The 20144-nt window shown below is 41.4% G+C and overlaps 1 protein-coding gene across 7 annotated transcripts in view; it reads left to right on the top strand.

Annotated features, from left to right (window-relative positions):
* Positions 1-20144, top strand: part of SIPA1L1 (signal induced proliferation associated 1 like 1) — a 365455-nt gene that overhangs the window by 215915 nt on the left and 129396 nt on the right. For 5 of the 7 annotated variants that reach the window (XM_029952089.1, XM_029952096.1, XM_029952095.1 and 2 more), the window contains one exon: positions 15379-17179. In XM_029952089.1, the coding sequence (XP_029807949.1) occupies positions 15682-17179 (1498 nt within the window). In that variant the 5' untranslated portion in view covers positions 15379-15681. Of the gene's footprint in view, positions 1-14416; positions 14518-14650; positions 14728-15378; positions 17180-20144 lie in introns of those variants that run through there. The other 2 variants (XM_029952093.1, XM_029952094.1) reach the window with 2 other exon arrangements.

Raw genomic sequence — 20144 nt, 5'->3', positions numbered from 1 at the left:
TTATCTGTAGCAGATTAGGCAGAATTTATTAAATCCAGATGATGGGTGCTAGGTATCTCTATAGTTTTGCATGTTTCAGATATTCATAATTGAAAGCTTTCAGTTTAGACTAATAGCACTGCAACCTCTAGTTAAACATCAGATTGAACACATGCCACAATTATGTCCTTTCCCTCATTAACCCCTATGCCAGTGATATTAAAGGGATATAAAAAGACATAAGCATGCCAAGACAGATAAGAGAAGAATAGCCGCAGGTTAGGATTATCAACACGGTTTTTGGTCAGCAGAGGGCTGGATGTTTTGCAGTTAATAATTTGGACAGAGCCCAATGTGAGTGCCTTTACGGAGGGGTTCTAGGGAATGCTGACCCTGTACAAGCCCAAGATGAGAGGATTCAAGTTGCTGAGAAAATTGGAGAGATGAGACTAGTTGTAGGTAGATACTGGGGTCCCTTCCCTAACCGGATGTGATTGTAAAGGCTCTGGAAAATGGGAGGAATTACTTGAAACATTTTTTGCTGAGCTTAGTTCTTGGAATGCTGAATGCTAGACAGGAAATGGAACTATATTCTTCTCTAGAGAAACTAAAGTGTATCCTAAAAATGACCTATACACACCTGGCATTTGTGACTCCCCCAGTAGAGAGGGAAAACCCTCTCTCTGGTTTAAGCTGGCAAAGAATTTGTGGAAATAACATTCAGTGACTTGCAGCATCACTGGGAAGGCTTTAGAACTAGGTTTGGACAATGGGCGAGAACTGGAGAAGCCAAGTGGCTGGAGAGAATGCTCAGACATACACGCAAGCCAGTGTGATGCTGCTCTCAGCACTGATGCCCAGCTTTGTGTTGCCACCATGCGTACTTTACCAAGGGAATACTCAAGGCCTTACTGCTACCATCACTTTCCATGTGAATGGATTCACCGCCCCCTTGCTCTCTCCAGATAGTACTTTCCAACTCAGAGTTTAGGATGTGCTTATCTCCTTGGCTAAGGGGTAGGTTGTATGTCTGCACCCTATTTGTAAGAATGTCTGGTTAGGTGACACTGTGGCATTTGTAGCTTCTGTTGTGGAAGATTCTTGTATAAGACAGGAATTTCCCTGGATATAGGAAGAGAGTTCAGAGACTAAACAGATGCTAAAGAGTCATAATTATGTTTTTCCCTATGTTCAGTTTTCACAAGTGTAACTGGGTCTCCAACCAGACCCCTACAGGAAAGTTTATGTAGCAGTCAACAAGCCCTGCCTCCATACAGAGCTTCATTTTACTGCCTGATTATTATTTTTTTAAGATTATACTTTCTAGGCAATGTCTACACCCAACGTGGGGCTTGAACCCACAACCCTGAGATCAAGAGTCACACACTTCACAGACTGAGCCACCTAGGTGGCCCAGTGCCTGAATATTAAATATAAAAGGGTAGGTAGTGATAGCAGACATATTATCAAAAGCCTTCCATGTGAGAAAGGCAATGATCACAACAGATAGAAGAAAAGTATATGTGGGGAAAATACAGATACCGAATATGAAGAGGAAGCTTTAAAAAATTTGTTTAATATTAGTGGGGATGAGATAGAGTATTTCAGTTTTGAAATAAGAATAGAGTATTTTTTTAATGGGAAGAAACAATCACTGAACACAGTTTTTTCAAAATTGAGTCTATAAGTCAACATGAAATACTTAATAATATGGTTGGAAAATGAAGGTAAAAAAAAAAATTCTTCCCAGTACCTGAAAGAAAAAGAAATGGATGGTGGGAGAGAGGATATAACCAACTATTCAGGAGATCTGATATCCTTAAGTAGAACTTTGAAAGGGAAAGGAGAGGGAAGGGAATTATTTAAAATATATATATATTTAAAAATAAAATAAAATTTCACTTAAGTGAAAGATATGTTTTTATATTGAAAAGGTTTACTGGGTGTCTAATAAAAGGAATATAAAAAGACTCACACAAAGGCTACTCCAATATCTAAAAAGTCTTTAATACCTTCTGGAAAAAAGAAAAAAAAAACCATGCAAAAGAATAGGAATCAGAGTGTCGTTGGACTTTTCAGTTACAACAATGGAAGCTAGAAGATAATAAAATAATACCTTTAAGATTCCATTGGTAAATATTTTCCTACCTAGAGTTCAATACCCAGCCAAATTGTCAGTTTAAGGCTAGACACTCCAAATCTCAAAGCTTTTACTACATATGTACTTCTTAGGCAGTTGCCATATGAAGGTAGCGGTCATCAAAAGGGAGTAAGATGTGAGATATGGGAAGCATGAGGCCCTTTGGAGGAGAGGAGAGAAGGAACTGTCAAGATGATAATGATGGGATGCTTCTCACAATGCCAGTGCAGTAAGCACAGCGTCCAACCAGGTCAGATTAGAATATAAGGATAGAGAGCATCAGGAGAGAGGGCACAGGAACGAGAAATGGAATTAATAGGGTGCCTGTTGCTTTGGTAACTGTCCGGAAAACAGTAAGGAAAGTTTTTTTTGTTCCATTGAATTTACAAAGAATTAAGCGTAGGTATGTAGAAACTAAGCAAATGGGGGGAAAAATGAAGCAGTTCTTAACTCCAGGAAAAATAAGGTAAGCAATTAAGGACTTATAACCACAGTAATACAAACCCTGCTCTGTGTATAGCTATGATACCACATGTACACACGTGCACATACAACGATATGCACATAGAATACGGCAAGGGAAGGCAGGGGATACTTACTGAAAGCGTGCTCCTTTCTCATTTTCCACAACAGAACTTCAGCAGATAATATCTAAGACAAGTCAAGAAGTAGCAGTACAAACATATTATTTAGGAATATGGAAATATTGGAGGGAACAGTAGTATGAATTGAAAGTGGTAGCTCCTGGGAGTGGAGAAGAAGAGGTAAAATACTGCTGTTTTTGTTTTGTTTTGTTTTGTTTTGTTTCTTATATGTTGTAGTACTATTTGCCTTTAACTATTGTAAGTATTGTTTTGATAAAAAATGTAAGTGAAAACCTAAATAGCATAGCAACGAGTATCTTTATACAATAGGTTTTCCTCTATAGACTGTAAAATCACTTCTCAGTGTTTGTTGTACCACTTGTTCTTATATTCAAATATGGATGACATTTATCATTAAATTTCTGAAGGGACTAAGTATCTTAAAGCTAAATAAGGCACAGTCCCATGCCTCGGGGCCCACTTGTGGCTTAGTGGGTGGTTCATCAGAAAACCCTGAAATACCAGGATGTTTTGTATGATTGTCTTTTGGGAACCAAGGATGTGGTGGGAGTGTTAGGGACGAGTGGAAAGCCTGGCAGAGATCCCAGGGCCTGCTGGAGAAACAGAGATCAGAAAGAGTTGGCATGAGTGTGAGGAGGAGGCCTGGGGTTCGGTAGAAGAAAACTTTTCCTGCCTCCGGACAACCATACGTTCCCAGATGTTGAAAGAGAGATTGCAGAGCCCAGCAATATGATATTGATTATTTTCTGGCTTACCCCCCCCCCCCTTAAAGGGTTCTATCAATTTTTATTGCCTCTCACAACATAAGGCTGTGTGTTTTAATTTTACACCATTAACAGTGAGTACTGGCATTCTTAGGATTTTTCCTAATGGGTATTAAATGATGTAGTGTTGTTTTGATTTCTATGTCTGTTACACCACTCTTTAGGCCTTTCCTTGCACTTGTGTTCTGTTAAGGAATTTTCTTTTCTCCAACATAGTTTTTTCTTTTAAACTTGTTTTACCTGCAGTTTTGTGAAGAAAACTTCCAACTATGAATCCTTCATCTTTATTGCCAGCATAACTGGTGTTAGAAAGTAATATGCATTACAGGGGTAATTTCTTTAGAGAACCCCTGTCTTGATTTTGAATCCCCGTATGTTAGATGCAGTACTCTCAAAGGATGCTGTGTGAAGGGAAACACGGCCACATGGCAGGAGCTGGAGTGGGGCGTGGACAAGTTCTAGGAGAGACTGTACCCAAGTGCAGTCTTGAGGAGTGAGAGGTGAACAGGAAAAATAGGACAGGAACAGGCCAAGACAACGACGAGGAGCATCGTATGAGGCTGTGTTCCAGCACAGGCTGCTGCTTGAGTGTTTGTTTTGTTTAGTTTAGTTTTGTTTTGTTTTGTTTTTGAAGGCTCATGAGTGCATTCAGTGCACATTCAAGGAATTGTCGCTGGTTCTCTTTCCCGTTGACTGCAGCTGAAGATTCAGCGTGTGTAAAGAGACAAGGCTGTTACAGGGAGGGATCTATCTTGCATTTGGGAGATTGTTCTTTTGCCTTGAAAGTGGTGGGAAGTTAGTGAAAGGTTTTAGGCAGGAGAGTGTAAGTACTGTGCTTGCATACAGTTTGTAAACACTCAGTACAAGGCAAGGTGATGAAATTTTGAAGTGAGTGCTAGTGCAGGCATACAAGATGACATTTGAGATCAAACTTACCATTCCAGTAAAGGAAAAGCATCGCCAAGAAACAGAGGACTTCCTGCCCCAAGGTTTTATCTTTGAACACTTGGTTGGTTTGCATTTTTGTTAGCTTTTCTTTTTTCTAGTTTGTAAATGAAAGTTTAAATGATAAGGTCACTAAATTTGTGAGTGACGTGGAATCTAAAAACAAAAACCGACCTTATAGATAAGGAGAACAGATGGGTGGGCGCCTGAGGTTGAAGAGGAGTGACATGGGTACGGGTGATCAAAAGGTACAAATTTCCAGTTATAAAGTGTATAGGTCACAGTGACCCTGTGTACCTCATGGTGACTGTAGTTAATAATACGGTTTTGCGTATATGAAAGTAGCCAGGAGAACTTGAACATTCTTATCACAAGAAGAAAACTTTGTAACTATATATGGTGATGGATGCTAAATGGACTTCTGGCAGTTATTTTAGAGTATAGACAAATATTGAATCACTAAGTTGTAGACCTGAAACTAAAATAATATTATGTCAGCTAATCCTCAGCTCTTAAAAATAGTAAATTTGTCAGTAAAATCTCATTTAAATTAAAAAAAAAACTTTTTTTGAGAAAGACAGACAGCGTGAGCAGGGGAGGGTCAGAGAGAGAGGGAGACACAGAATCTGAAGACAGGCTCCAGGCTCTGAGCTAGCCGTCAGCACAGAGCCCGACGCGGGGCTCGAACCCACGAATTGTGAGATCATGACCTGAGCCGAAGTCAGACACGTAACTGAGCCACCCAGGTGCCCCTTAAAATCTCATTTAGAAGTCAAGAATAGATAAAAGTAATTTTATTTGATGGTTTGTGTAATGTGTATGAATATTTGTGTATGAGCATAATTAGTAAAGAAAAAAAACCTGGAGGAATGTGGTGTGCATTGGTTTAAAAAAAGTTATTTCACTCGCTCTTGTCTTAATTGTTGCTGACAAGTTGCCAGAAACATTTGTAGAGGGCTTCTATTTTCAGAACCGGGGGGGGGGGGGGGGGGGGGGGGGGGGGGGGGGGGGGGGGGGTGTGTGTGTGTGTGTGTGTGTGTGTGTGTGATTTAAAATGTGTCAGTTGTGAAGTGTTACATCGAGTTATTTTATGTCAACTTGGCAGGAGGAGGTCCTCTGCTTCTCTTGGACATAAGTAGATTCTTTTATTCTTCATTGTCCACCCTCTGCCTGCCTTTGTTTTCTGGTTCTGTGCTAGATTAAGTCTCTTCAGAAGTGAGCTGTGCCGTGCACGGATCCTTACTTTGCTCTGTCTGTATTTGTCACTCAGTGCCTGTCTTACTGTGTGTGCCTGGCCCGCACAGTATCTGGAGAAATACACAAACTATTGGGAGTGGCTACCCTTGGGGTTAGTATTGGGGTGTCCTGAAGGAGAGATATAGTTTACTCTTTTCTGCACTGTTTTTATTTTTTTCTAACCAAGAATGATATAATTCATTTATTTAAAAAACAGCTTTGAAAAGGGAGGCAGCAATGGGAAGCCTTGTATATGGGAGAGAAATTACATGAGCGTAAAAGATAATTATCTTGACCGTCATGAATTTGATGGTGGTTATTTTTATTTCTGGTTTCTGTTGTCTCTCCCACCTATGCTGTACTACCCCCCTCCTTTTTCCTGTCAGTGTGTTTATTTACTTTGCTAGGATTTTTCAGAGCTCATCCTACTGTGCATTAGTTTACCTTTTAGTGGTTTCATTGTGAAAGGGCCTTGTCCGCTTCTAACTGATGCACTTCTTGCCCTTTTCAAAGGTTTGCCCATTTGTGTGGCTATTTTCATGCCCTTTGATAGGAACTGGTTAGAAAGGAAGAAGGTCAGATTGCTGTTATTTTTCATTCACTTCTGTTGTTGTTATGAAGGTTCCTAAAGAGAGAAAAATGAAGCTGAAATCTGTATTAAATTTAGGTTAGGGAGGCTTTTTCTTTTCTTGACCCTTTCTCCTCAACACTGATAATTATGAGATACCATAACCGCATTTTAAGTTAACAATATGAATTCTTTTAATTTATCCATTAATTTCTAGTTCATTTTAACTGAGATCCTGTGACTTTTGTTTCTGATGATTCCGTTTCAAGGAGACTGAGCTTAGATGCTTTGGGGATACGAATTGGATAGATCTCTGCCCTTAGGAACCTAAACATCTAATTGGGGAGAAAAGACCAAACCAGTTTTGTGTTTTAGTAAAGTTAATCATGAATTTCAAAAAGTAGAAGGTGAGGAGAAGCATTTTTAGGAGGTAGAATGTTCTAGCGCAGCAACATGGCACACGCAACAGACCCCTAGAGCAGTGACCCAGGCTCTTCTGGATCACACAAGCTCTTTGGATCACACCTCCTGGTAGTTCCTACACGGGCGTTGCGTACGGAAACTGGCGCATCTTGGGTACTCAAACTTGTTAAAACCGATGGCAGCAAATTGCTGTGAAGCATGTTCTGGAAGAACTCGCGGCACAGCTGACAGGATAGGAGTCCACGAATGAGGCAATCTGGCTTCACATGTGGGCTTTGTCCCTGGCTGTTTGCCCCTGGTGAACTTAACAGTTTCTGACCCCACAATACCACATGTGGAAGAGGACAGGTTTGAACAAGGGTTTTTTTTTTTTCCTCTCGTAACTCACAATTTTAAATTCTGAATGTAAGCTCAAAGAGGGATACCCTCGATTCAGGGTTAGTCATCCAGTAGACCTTTTCGGAAAAGCACCACGGTTTTTCTAGGGCAGACCTCCATTCCTGTAATGTCATGGGAAGAGGGAAGCAGTCTGGGGGCAGGTACCACTCAGTCTTGAATACCAGGCCTAGATTACACAATAACAGGGTGGCAACTGAGGGGCCATGAAGGTTCCTGAAAGACAAGTGACTTGACCACTGTAGCATTTTAAGGAAGTAGGTTATAAATATTTTTCTCCCACTAGATGTATTTCTCTGCTAGATGTAGAGATTCATATAGGAGTTTGTTTTCACACATGGGGCACCTGGGTGGCTCAGCCGATTAAGTGTCCGACTCCTGATTCCGACTTAGGTCATGATCTCACAGTGTGTGAGATCCAGCCCCGTGCTGGGCTCTGGGCTAACCATACGGAGCCTGCTGGAGATTCCCTCTCTCTCCTCCTCTCTCTGCCCCCTGCTACCCCCCCCCTCAAAAATTAAAAAAAATGAATAAACATTTAAAAAAAGCTAATAACTCAGGTTACAAAGGGAGAGGGTTTTTCTTTTATAATGTATATTTGAAGTAGTTTTCTGCCATAAGTTCTCTACCTGCCAGTCCAGTATTTACTGAGCGAGCCCTTGTGTCATATTCAGTCTACTTACCTCTCCGAAAGCGGAGATGCTACCTCATAGGGTGCTTGTGAGACTGGGACATGTGTTGGAGAGAGAAGTGGATGGGCGTCCCGCTGCTCTGGAGCCCTGCGGGGAGAGCTCCCAGCCGGAAATTAGGGTAGGAAGAAACAGAAAATTAAACCATCTGCAATCTGTGTCTAAGGAAAGGCTAAAGCAGTGTGGGGTGATTTTATGCTTTAATTTTTTTCTTTGAAGCCTTGGTCCTTGGGTGGTATTTTAAAATCTAAGTGTGGAGCGCCTGGGTGGCTCAGTTGGTTAAGCGTCCAACTTCAGCTCATGTTACGAATTCACAGTTGGTGAGTTCAAGCCCCACGTTGGGCTCTGTACTGACAGCTTACAGCCTAAAGCCTGCTTGGGATTATATGTCTCCCTCTCTCTGCCCCTCCCCCTCTCATACTCTGTCTCTCTTTCTCTCAAATAAAAGTTAAAAAAATTTAATATGTTAAATGAAATATGGTTACTATTGATATTAATCATGATTAATAACTTCATTCATTATTCTTACTGATGCTACTTTCTACTATCTTTGCTTTTTCAAGTGCATTTCCCTTTTTAGAATATAAATACTCGCTTGAGAGAACCACAGTATGTTATTAAAGCCACTTGTGATGTTCTGTCTTTCTGGATTCTCATAGTCCTCTGGTTCCAGGTAGTTTACAGGGGCTTTGAGGGTGGAAATATTCCCTTTGGCTCCTCCTGGGAGGGTGACTAGTATAGTGCAGAGCCCCAAACGGTGCCCTGGCATTCACCTTGGCGGCCTGACAAGCACCCTTAATGATGTGGATTCTCAGCTGCTGCTCATCGTGTGTGGATCAAAGATAGCTTTCGTAGCTTATCTAATTTAAATCTGACTTCATACAGTTCAGACCACCTCTTCGCCTTCTGTTCCCAGAAGAGGAAGTCAATACTATTAGACTCTCCTTCTCCAGGTTAAATACAACATTGGGTTCTTCAGCCATCAATATCTCATAGCAGAGTCCAAACGGTGACATTCTTTGCACTTAGCCTGAATCTCCCTCCACAGGACTGTAATGACAGAAGGTGAGATGTCTGTGAACGTGGGAAAGTAGAGGCGTCCCAAGAACGGGGACAGGCGACGGTGGCTCAGCTGCATTCCGGTTAGGCAGCCTCACCTGGTGGCTCAGCCACTGCCACCTGGTGACGAGGTGGAAGGGAGGCTCGTTGGGCTGGAGGGCATTTTACATTGATACTAAATACAAAGAAATCTGTGAATGAGGAAGTTCAGACAGCTGTGTTAATCATCTGTATGAAGTAATGAATCAAATCTGTAAATACGGCTGATCTTCTTGTCTTTAATACTCTACATTTCATGTAGCCCTCTGTGATTTCATTTAAATCAGGAGATTTAGTGCAAGATCATCTCCGGGGAAGGACCTGACATCTGTTGAGCTTTGACTTGTTCAGTGATTTGCGTAGTTGGAGGTTTAAACAGGGCAGTGTTTATATAATTAGAGTCAGAGATGTGTTCATTGCACTACATTCCCAGGTCTTTTTTTTTTTTTTTTGCAACAGAATGATGGGTTTATTGTTTTCTCCCAAATTTTTTCTTCTGATTATTAAAGTTACATTGGCTCATATTAGAAAATAAACAGTACAAGTACCAAGAAAAAAAAAGCTCAGAAATGATTCTTAATCCAACTACCTAAGGACAGGCATTGTAAATTCTTTGGGGGAACTTCTTTTGGCTTGTTTATATATCTATGTAACTTTTAAAAAACCTGTATGTATAATGTATATACAATTTTGTTTGTATTTTAATTATTCTAATATTGGACATTCATATTATGTTCAGTAGGATGCACAATATAAACATGTTCTGTTTTTTTTTAAATATTCTCTTTTTTAAAAAGTGAATCCATGGTCATATCAATTAAGAAATCTTAGTTTAAATAAACTTTTTTTTTTTTTTTTTTTTTTTTTTTTGTATTTCATGTAACCTTGAATCTACTAAAAAGTACTATTAAGTCCTAAAGGAGGTAGTATGTAGTATGTCCCTGCCTTATTTAATTCTGGGACCCTTTTTTGTGGATTAATAACTTGCAGAATTTGAAACACCATTTGGGGGAAGCTGCCAAGGATTCCACCCCCCTGCATAGGAGACATTTACTGGGTGTTCCCATTTCTCACATTCCCTTTTCCTTCTCTCATATTTGGTTATAAGCGGCTTAGTACCAAATCATATTTGATAATCAGCTTTGCAGTAGATTACATTGTACAGTATTGATGGATACAATTTTTATGTATTTTAAATGAATATTAGTGTTTAAATTAGTACATGAAAAACATACACTTGCATCACTGATCTGGTCTGGTCTCTATTTATTTATTTTTAAATGTTTTATATATTTTTGAGAGAGAGAGAGAGAGAGAGAGAGAGAGGCAGAAAGAGGGAGATACAGAATTGGAAGCAGGCTCCAGGCTCTGAGCTGTCAGCACAGAGCCTGATGGCGGGGTTCGAACTCACGGAGCACGAGATCATGACCTGAGCTGAAATTGGGCACTCAACCAACTGAGCCACCCAGGCACCGCCCCTGGTCTGGTCTCCTATATCCTGGTGCCAGGCATGGAAATGCTCAGTGCCCCTAACGAGTGGGTAAACTCCAGTTTCTTTCCTCGAAAGTGTTCATTTCCTGCACCTTAAACACCTATTATTTTTTCTTTGATAATTCTGAATAACTGTTCCCCTTCTACTTAATTACCTTTTACTCTACTTTATACTTTTATGTTTCTACCTTGAGCTCCTCAGACCTAGAATTGCTTATTATACATAAGTCGAGTCATGTTTAAGTATAAGCGGTAAACATTCCCATTTATTTCTCTTCTTATTTTGCCGGCTGTTGAATCATTTCACTGCCCATCAGTAACTCCACCATGTAACTTGCTGGGCACCTTCTTTATTCTGTCCTCCAATTTCTACCATCAAGCTTTCTGCCAAATTTTGTGGTTTCCTTCACACTCCGCTATACAGAGTATCTTCAAGCTTTAGTTAAAGACTTTGAAAAGTAATTTCTTTCAGTGAACTTTTTTAGTTAGGTGGGAGGGTAGGAGTTATTATTGTTATTCTTGCTTTCAGTTCTTGCTCTGGCCTAACAGACACGTTTTAAATTGCTTTCTTATCTCCAGATTCAGAGGTAACTTCATTTTATTATATAGGTTTTGCATTTTATAACTTTTTTACTCGCTTGGTTACTTTCAGGGCGTTTTTTAATCTAGTTTGTCTCCATCAGTGGTCTCTTATTCAGATAGTGAACATTTGGAGGACAGGAACTGGATTTATCAACCCCGTTTTCCCCAGTCCTTCCTGCTGTTTGTTGAAGGGACAGAACGGTAATGAAAGAAGGGAAATTCCTCTCTAAAAAGTTCTGTGCTGATTCCTAAATCTTATTAAATTATACATGATATTGCACTGAGATGTTTGTATGTGTTACAGGCTCACTTGGAAGAGCAAGACAGCCTTCCATCTGAGATGCTACTTTTATTTAATGTGAGTGAAATTCAGGGAAGCCAGGAAGGGATGTAAAGAAAATAGTTTACCTTATTTGGTTGTCTTAGCTAACCTGATGTTCCATAAGTACTAGTGGAGAAATCGAAAATACCCCGTTTTGGAATATGGATGTATTTGATGAGAAGTATAGTTGTTACAGTTTTTGGTTTTTGTTTCTTTCCTTCCCACATCTTCTCGTGTAGCCTTTAAACTATTTATGCCCGTGGCACAATGAAAGTTTCTCATGTTGTTCCTTTCCTTTGGTTCCTTCAATTATTTATTGTTCTCACTTCCTTACCACTCATTCCTTTCTTGGAAAAAAATTGTTTTCCCATTTTTCTGGTAGCTAATTCATTATACAAAATTGATAAATAAGGAAGATATCAAATGAGTACTTGCATATAATTTATCTGGAGTTTAGGGGAGAGAGTCATGAGTAGAGATTTGGAGGTAACTGTACAGGGGTTAGAAGTTCAGGAACCTATGGTATCCCCAGAGCACACTGGCTACCATGTAGCTGTCTCCTCACGTGATTCCATTATTTGACCTTCAGTCAGTTGCAGAGGCAACTGTGACCCAACCAAATCAACAACACCCTTCTTTGCAGAGTAATATTTTTACCCCTACCTGCGCTCTCATCCTAATGCATTCAGTGCTCCCATACTTCCTAATCCTACTACCCTTTATAGCCCCTTCTCAAAGTATGAAGATGGTAAGAGAAGCCAGCCAAAGCCTAGGATGCCACTCTGGAGTCACTAGCTGTTCAGGGGAGCCCACGAGGGATATTGAAGAGTGATCGAAAAGAGAAAGGCAAAAGAAAAGAAAGAACATGGTTATTGTGGAAATCCAGAGAAGAGAGTTTTAGGGAAGAGAAAGGGGTCAAGAGTGTAAATGTCTCAAGGAGCCAGAATGAGAAGGATTGTTTTTACACCTGTTGCTTCCCTTGAAGGGAGAGATTGTTTCCTCAAATACCCCTAGCACCCAGTGTGTGGTCGATGCTCAGAAGGAAATTCAGAAATGCAGGAGATGATTTAGAAGAGAGGAGGAAGCACTTTTTCTGGAAGATTGATGTCAGGAAAGGATGGCGGGTTATGTTGTGATAGATTCTTAAGTGATGAAAAGACTTTTACAGTAGGATTTGAACGCATCTGCTTGTTTTCTAGAATTTGCAAGAAGTCACCGAACTAAACAGTGGAGTTGGTATTCTTGCTAAGTGGGTCTGCCATAGACTCAAATAGTATGTAGAGGTGGAAATTAAATGTGTAGCCAGAAAGTTTTTTATGTAGCTTACTCCTTCAACAGATGGAAGTGACGTGCTATAAATTAGTATTGTTTTTCTATTTAAATCCATTGCTTTTTACTGTATTTAATGATGCTTCGGCAGGTTTGCTGATAATTAAGAGAATTGCTAATAATTGTCAGCATGTGTTTGCTTTCCTGTCAATCCTAAGAAATAGGCTTTAGGTGTTACAGATCTGTCATAATATTACATACATAGTTAAAATTTTTGACTAATTTAACAAATGTAAAAAACATATATATATTTCTAAATATGCTAGTCTGTGTCCACAGTTCATATTGTCCTGAAAGGAGTTTGATGCTATAAACAAGGATGGGGAGAAAGAGAGGGAGACGGTGCTGGTAGGCAATGAGAATGGCGAAGAAGGTCCTGAGGACAGAACGAAACCTCTTATTTAACTTGGTTGACGGTCTTCAACTCCTTGGTTTTGACAGGTCATTAAACTGTAGGCACTCTCTTTCCATATGTACCCATCTGTATTTTGAAATTAAAAGGAAACATTGCATTGTTTTATAAGACATAATGGGAGTCTTGGCATTTCTTTGTAACCTGCAAAGAAATTTTTATGAAATATAAGATTTTTTAAAACTCATTAAAAAAACGCCAGGAAGCGTGTGAGATGGTTCTGAAGAGGAGGTCGGTAGTAGAGAGCCAAGCCTGGGCATTTCCAAGTCAGTTCTACTGAATTGTCTTTTAGAGCTGGCTGTCAGTTTCCTCCTACAATGGATACAACTTTACATATCCTAAAAAAAGATGGTTCTGCATCAAACTATTTTCTGAGGGAAATGAAATGTGACAAGAATGTCTTTTTATCACGGTGGCATTGGTGTGCTGGCCTTTTAGAGACCGAGAGCTCTGGGAATGGTAGATTTATTTGGATTTCTGTGAGCTTGTGACAAGTGTTGAAAGCATCTGATTTTTGTAAGAATCTACTTAGAATTGTGCTTTAAGCTAGTGTATTCTTTGTTTGAAAGAATTTCATTGAAATAACCCCCCCCCAGCCCCACTCTCAGTTACCAAATGCTGCATAAATTCCAGCTTTCATTGTCTAAAGAATTTTTTCTGTGGAGATGGGCTGGAGGTTACTTTGCATTTTGGCTCAGTTGGCTGGTTTCTTGAGCGCTTCTTGACCCTCAGCTGCGGCCGCGTGTGCCTCCCCTGCGCCTCTGGAAGCAACAGTTAGCACGTTATTCCACTTGAAGGCTTGCAGTTCAAGAGGCGCATGCAGTGTTTGGAATTGTCAAGGAAATCATAGCAATCTGATGGCAGAAGTGTCTAGAAAGCTCAAAAGCCAGGTTTAATTAGGTAGCCCTGCAAAACCATGATCCCCCCTTCACGAAAGCCGAGGAAGAGGAGCCAGGGTGAAAACAATTGGCATGTATCTGCCGGCTGCAGGGCCCAGCCCAGGAGCCCAGCTGGCGCTCAGCCGGCCCTGCGTTCTGCAGGCAGCGTGCAGTTTTTGAAACTCCCCTAAATGTTCCAGCCTTTAAATAGCAGCGAGTCTTCTAAAATGATGCTGCGTACTGCAAGAGAAATTAAAGCGGCTGCCTGGGAGGCAGGAGGCCGACTAGCGAGATGCTTAATTATCGTGGAAGTAAGTGCTTGTTACCGCCGAGCAGAGTGCAGCGGGCGCGGGTCGTCCTCGGGGTGTCTGCTGTGATTTGTAGACAATGCAGCCCTGTCAACGCAGTGCTGGTTCAGCAGCATCCTTCCAAACATGTATTTGGCAAGAATTTAAAGGCCACCTCTTGTGTAATCTGCGGCGCCTTGGAAAAGCGTCCTCTGCCTTTATTTTCAGGATGTACGCAGCCGCGCGGGGCTTTGCACTCAGCAGGCGTGCCTCTTGCCTCCTGACTGCCGGGCTCACGAGGAAGTTGGTGTTCTTCACCGTCACCTGCAAGGATGCTAACACTTCTCTGTCGTCTGTCGGGGAATATGGAGAGGTCTGTCCAGAGCAGCATTTTGTTTCTGCTGTCTTCATAAATCAGCACTGGAGGGGGGGTGGTGGCAGCAGGGGGCAGGATGCAGTGCGTAAGGAAATGCAGGCGTTTGGTTAATTAGTGGAATATTTCTAGCTTCAAGAGTAGACTAAGGAGAGCTTGGGAAGAGGTGGTGGTGAATGCGGGATCCATCCTGAGACATTCCTCGTGGGGGTAAGTAATAAAGGGAGGGAAACACAGAGGATCGCGAATGGGTATTATGGCTCCGGGAAAACCCTTTTTATTTTCTCTCTGTTGTATTTGCTCTTGCCAACTGTGTTAAGCGTTTGCAAAGAAACAAACAAAAAAAAAAGCAAGTCAGGATTTTGAAATATGGAAGGTGTTAAAAAGTGAGTATTGCAACATACTCAATAACATAATTTTTTGGTCTTGTTTAAAAATTGTACATTGCTTAATTATCGAACTCGGTTGGTCACGTCTCGAACTTCTGGTCAGCCCAGTGGTTGGTTCATGATGCTCTACATTATTGGAGGTCCTTGGAGTCGGTGCTTGGTCTGTACTTGGGGTAGGAGCCTTGATGTCCTAGAATAAGATCTCCACGCCCCTCCTCTTACAGCAAACAGTTCAGTGAAGCTAAAGTATGAATAGTCCTTTAGAATATATATCATTTAAAATGATGAGTGTTCTTGAATGCTTTCACTTTCTTCCTTTCTTTAAACCTGCTTTACTAAAAATATGGGCTGTGAACTGCAAACCACAATCCACTATTGAGTCTTTTATTTTCATGTGTCCAATTTTAACAGTTACATATTTATTTTTAGATGTATTTATCAAATGCTAATCCTAAATGTCCTTCTCTTTTAGGGAAAGCATGGGATTATGGCAGTCGCAGAGTCCCCGTGATACAAGTTCCATTCATTCTTTTCTGAAAGACAGCTGTCTGTTAAAGTGAAGCAAAGGAACTGTTGTGGATTATAATGTTTTGAAGATCTGGGTTTTTCAGAGGTTTGAAAAGAAGGCATCATTTTTAACCTTTTAAATGAAAAAGATTAAGATCTCATGCAACTGCTGTATTTTCTGGAAGCCATTCTCCAAAAGGGAAGTGCACATTTAAAACTTAGATGATGGTCGTTTGTACAGGGATTTGAGTCTGATCGCTTTTACATCATGACCAGCTTGAAACGGTCGCAGACGGAGAGGCCTGCTGCCCCCGAAAGGGCCTCGGTTGTCACCACAGATGGCACCCCCAAAGTCCACACTGACGACTTCTACATGCGACGATTCAGGTCCCAGAATGGCAGTTTAGGGTCCTCGGTGATGGCTCCGGTAGGGCCCCCCCGAAGCGAAGGTTCTCACCATATAACCTCGACCCCCGGAGTCCCCAAGATGGGGGTTAGGGCTAGGATTGCGGATTGGCCCCCGAGGAAGGAAAACGTCAAAGAATGTAGCCGTTCAAGCCAGGAAATAGAAACCTCAAGTTGCCTTGAGAGCCTGTCCTCCAAAAGCAGTCCTGTGAGTCAGGGAAGTTCTGCTAGCCTCAGTCCCAGTGACTCAGCCGTGCTAAAAGGCATACAGAACACGCTGAAAAACAAGACCAGGCCAGCGGAGAACATGGACTCCAGATTTCTCATGCCCGAAGCCTACCCCAGCTCCCCTAGGAAGGCTCTCCGTAGGATCCGTCAGCGGAGCAACAGCGATATCACCATAAGTGAACTTGACGTGGATAGCTTCGATGAATGTATCTCGCCCACATACAAGACTGGGCCATCACTGCACAGGGAATATGGTAGCACCTCTTCAATTGATAAGCAGGGAACGTCCGGGGAAAGCTTCTTTGACTTGCTAAAGGGCTACAAAGACGACAAGTCTGATCGAGGTCCAACTCCAACCAAGCTCAGTGACTTCCTCATCACGGGTGGGGGCAAAGGCTCCGGTTTCTCTCTGGATGTCATAGATGGGCCCATCTCCCAGAGAGAGAACCTCCGGCTCTTTAAGGAAAGGGAAAAACCGCTCAAGCGCCGTTCCAAGTCTGAAACTGGAGACTCGTCCATTTTTCGTAAGTTGCGCAATGCCAAAGGTGAGGAACTTGGGAAATCTTCGGATCTTGAAGACAACCGGTCAGAAGACTCTGTCAGGCCCTGGACATGCCCGAAGTGCTTTGCCCACTATGATGTCCAGAGTATATTATTTGACTTGAACGAGGCGATTATGAACAGGCACAACGTCATCAAGAGGAGAAACACCACCACGGGGGCGTCGGCCGCTGCCGTGGCGTCCCTGGTCTCGGGACCCCTGTCCCACTCGGCCAGTTTTAGCTCCCCGATGGGCAGCACGGAGGACCTGAATTCCAAGGGGAGCCTCAGCATGGACCAGGGGGATGATAAGAGCAATGAACTTGTAATGAGCTGTCCATATTTTCGGAATGAGATAGGTGGCGAAGGCGAAAGGAAAATCAGCCTGTCAAAATCAAATTCTGGTTCCTTTAGTGGGTGTGAAAGTGCCTCCTTTGAGTCTACGCTTAGTTCCCATTGCACAAATGCAGGAGTGGCGGTACTTGAAGTGCCCAAGGACAACCTTCTGTTGCATCTGGACAGGGTGAAGAGGTACATCGTGGAGCATGTGGACCTGGGCGCGTACTATTACAGGAAGTTCTTCTATCAGAAGGGTGAGTAGAGCTCCTTTGGCGTGATATAGAAAAGAGTTAAATACATTTGCTACAGTTTATATCTTCCTGAGGTACTTCCTCTTTTCAGGTGTAAAAATGCACATTAAATATTAATGGTTTTTTAAATTTAGTGGATGGGATTATAGTCTTTGTAGAAAAGACTTGCTTTGTTACCTTGAGAGATAAATGTCATAAAGTTGAAAATATTTTAAATATGACTTTTTTTCCCCCCTACAAAAACCATCTTAATGCTGCCTTTTTGTTTTTTATAGCACTTTTATGGTTAGTATAGAACCATTTCTTTTCTGCTTTGATGTTCTCATCAGGAAATGGGACTTACACATTCCTATCCCTTTGATAGGAATTTTAGTGAACATTAATTATGTTATTTGGCAAAAGTCACAGAGCAGTAAGTCTCCAGCAGGAATCAAATCTAGGTCTTAGAGATTTGAGTAGAAAAGGGTCTGAAGAGATAAGGATCCTTAACACGTTGGTGACTTCCTTTCTAGTCTTTTCTGTTTCTTGGGGGGGGCGGGATGAGTGCTCCCCCCACCCCCACCCCATGCAGAATACCGGAGCAGTGCTTTGACTTTCTAGCTCCTGCTTTCGGGTTTTTGAGTCTTACTTAGATTTGTTCTTCCGGATGAAGTTCTACTTCTAGTACTCATCATAACTGTCTTACATTGCTCACATGAGAATGAAACTTACCCATAAGGTATTACATGATAGACCCTATTCAAGAGGGTTTATTGGCCAAAAGAATCTTGTTGCTAAGTATCCATGTCTTCTAAATATCTGTCATTGATATTTGACATTATGATAATGAAAATCCCATTTTCATTTTTAAGTAATCAGTGTTTTCTCAGAATAATTCCATGGAGTTCAGGTTTTAGAAATCACTTCTTTCTTCTATACTGTCAGTATAGTACTGTTAAGGTACTTTCAGTGTTGCCATCTTGACATCTGGGCCTGGATAGATCTTTGTTGGAGGGGACTGGCCATCCTCTGTGCATTGTAGGATGTGGGAGAATTAGCAGCAGCCCTGGCCTCTGTACCCTAAATGCCAATAGGTGCCCCTCCCCCAGTTGTGATGACCTAAAATGTCTCTAGGCATTGCCAACAATCCCTTGGGAGGTAAAATTGCACCTGGCTGTGAGCGCCTGCTTTACTGTACCTGGGGACATTTCCCACAGGTGTCTCTTCATTGTCTGTTGGTGGAGGCCATCTTGCCAAAAATGGACACGCTGAGTCCGACGTAATAGAGAACCTATCAGTTACAATTTTACTTATGTAGTAGTAGGCACTCGTAATAACATTAATAAACATTTTTGAGCACTTATTATGTACCAGGAACTTCTGGTAAGCATTTGATGTGACCTACATTTTCTCATTTCAACCTCTAAATGCCCAGTGAGGTAGGTACCGTTAAGGAATGGCATTTTCCAGATGAGAAAACTGGGGCTGCAGTGGTTAAGTGAACCTAAGTGGTTCAGCCGATGTGAGCTAGTGATGTGGGAGCCAGGATTCCACTCCTGGCGTGTCTCCCCAGCGTCATGTCCTTCACCACTGTGTTCTCTCTACTATATTAGACTGAAGGGACGGAGTATGTTTTTATGTTTAAATCTGGTAGAAATTTGTATGGGATAAAAATTTGGACATCTATATTCCAGAGGAATCCAGCTTAAAGCATAACACTTCATAAATTTAAAAGGCACTAATCCAAAGCTGTTTCTGAGTTGAAGCATGGAAAATACCTTCTTACCAAGCATAATTGGGACTGGCTAATTGAAACTACCAGTTAAAAGTAGGGAACCTTTAAAACGTGATACATACTCAGAATGTTTTATTTTCACTAAACTATATAAAAATGTGCTTGGCAAACTCTTGTGAGGCCAAGGGCTTTGCTTTGACAGTGATTCTACTATTTTGAATTTTACGTTGTCTTAAAAATATCAACCGCAAGAGCTACAACAGACCTTAGCAAAGCAAAGCAATCCAATCTTACAGAACCTTAGGTTTCATTTTTTTTCTCCTTTTTTATAGTTGTCTTGCCCACATCTAATCCAATAGCTTTCTTCTTAGTGACTTGCTTTTATTAAGTCTTTCCAGAGCCTTCAGTTTAGTTTTTAATAGAAACAAGATTTATCTATATTAGTACTGCTATTCCATCAGTTTCCATAATATTTAATTAAATTTCATTATTACAATAACAAGTCGACTGGCGTAAACAGGTTTGGGAAGACACAGCCTACTCTGTGAGCACAAAGTCCAGCTGGTGGGCACAAAGTGTGTGGCGCTGGAGGTGGCCTGCCCATGGCCTTGGGCATTCATCATTGTGGTGTCTGCAGGGAACTCAGCAGGAGTTAATCCAGGAAGTCAGTCCAGTGGGAGACCATTTTGGAGGCCCGCTGTGTTTTCTTGGGCCACACAACTTAAAATTTTCAAAACAGGCAGGCCATTTGTCACAGTATGGTAATACCCAACAGATTATGGCTCTGAATCACCTCATTTGACGCTGAAATTAAGCCCCGAAAGTATAACTGTATATTTAAAAAGTTCCATGATCGCTACACTTAGTCACCATATAGATTATAGGTAAACAAATAATTCTCTTATAATTTTTACCGTACAGCTTGATTCACTGAGATTAGTGCACTCATCTTTTTTTCCTAATCAGAAACTGAAAGCAAGTCATCTTGTGGAAGGAGCACATCAGTGTCAGATGCAATTTATCTTCCAGCAGCGGAGTGTCGTGCTACTGACCTGGCTGTCACTCCAGCCTCTTCAGCACCAGATTATTTTCCATTCTGCTGTTTAATGCGTTCCTGACTTCACTGTGGCTGAGTCTCTGGGAGGAAAGTTCCTTCAGTGAAGTACACACGGCAGTCGACATTACATGTAAATTTTAATTATATTTGGCTCATGAAACTACAGTCACTTTTCTGATATCACACTGTTTTTAAAA

The sequence above is a fragment of the Suricata suricatta genome, chromosome 9 (genome assembly GCF_006229205.1).
Source record: "Suricata suricatta isolate VVHF042 chromosome 9, meerkat_22Aug2017_6uvM2_HiC, whole genome shotgun sequence".
NCBI lineage: Eukaryota > Metazoa > Chordata > Mammalia > Carnivora > Herpestidae > Suricata > Suricata suricatta.
The sequence above is the reverse complement of the archived record's forward strand: the minus strand, read 5'-3'. Positions and strand labels throughout refer to the sequence as shown.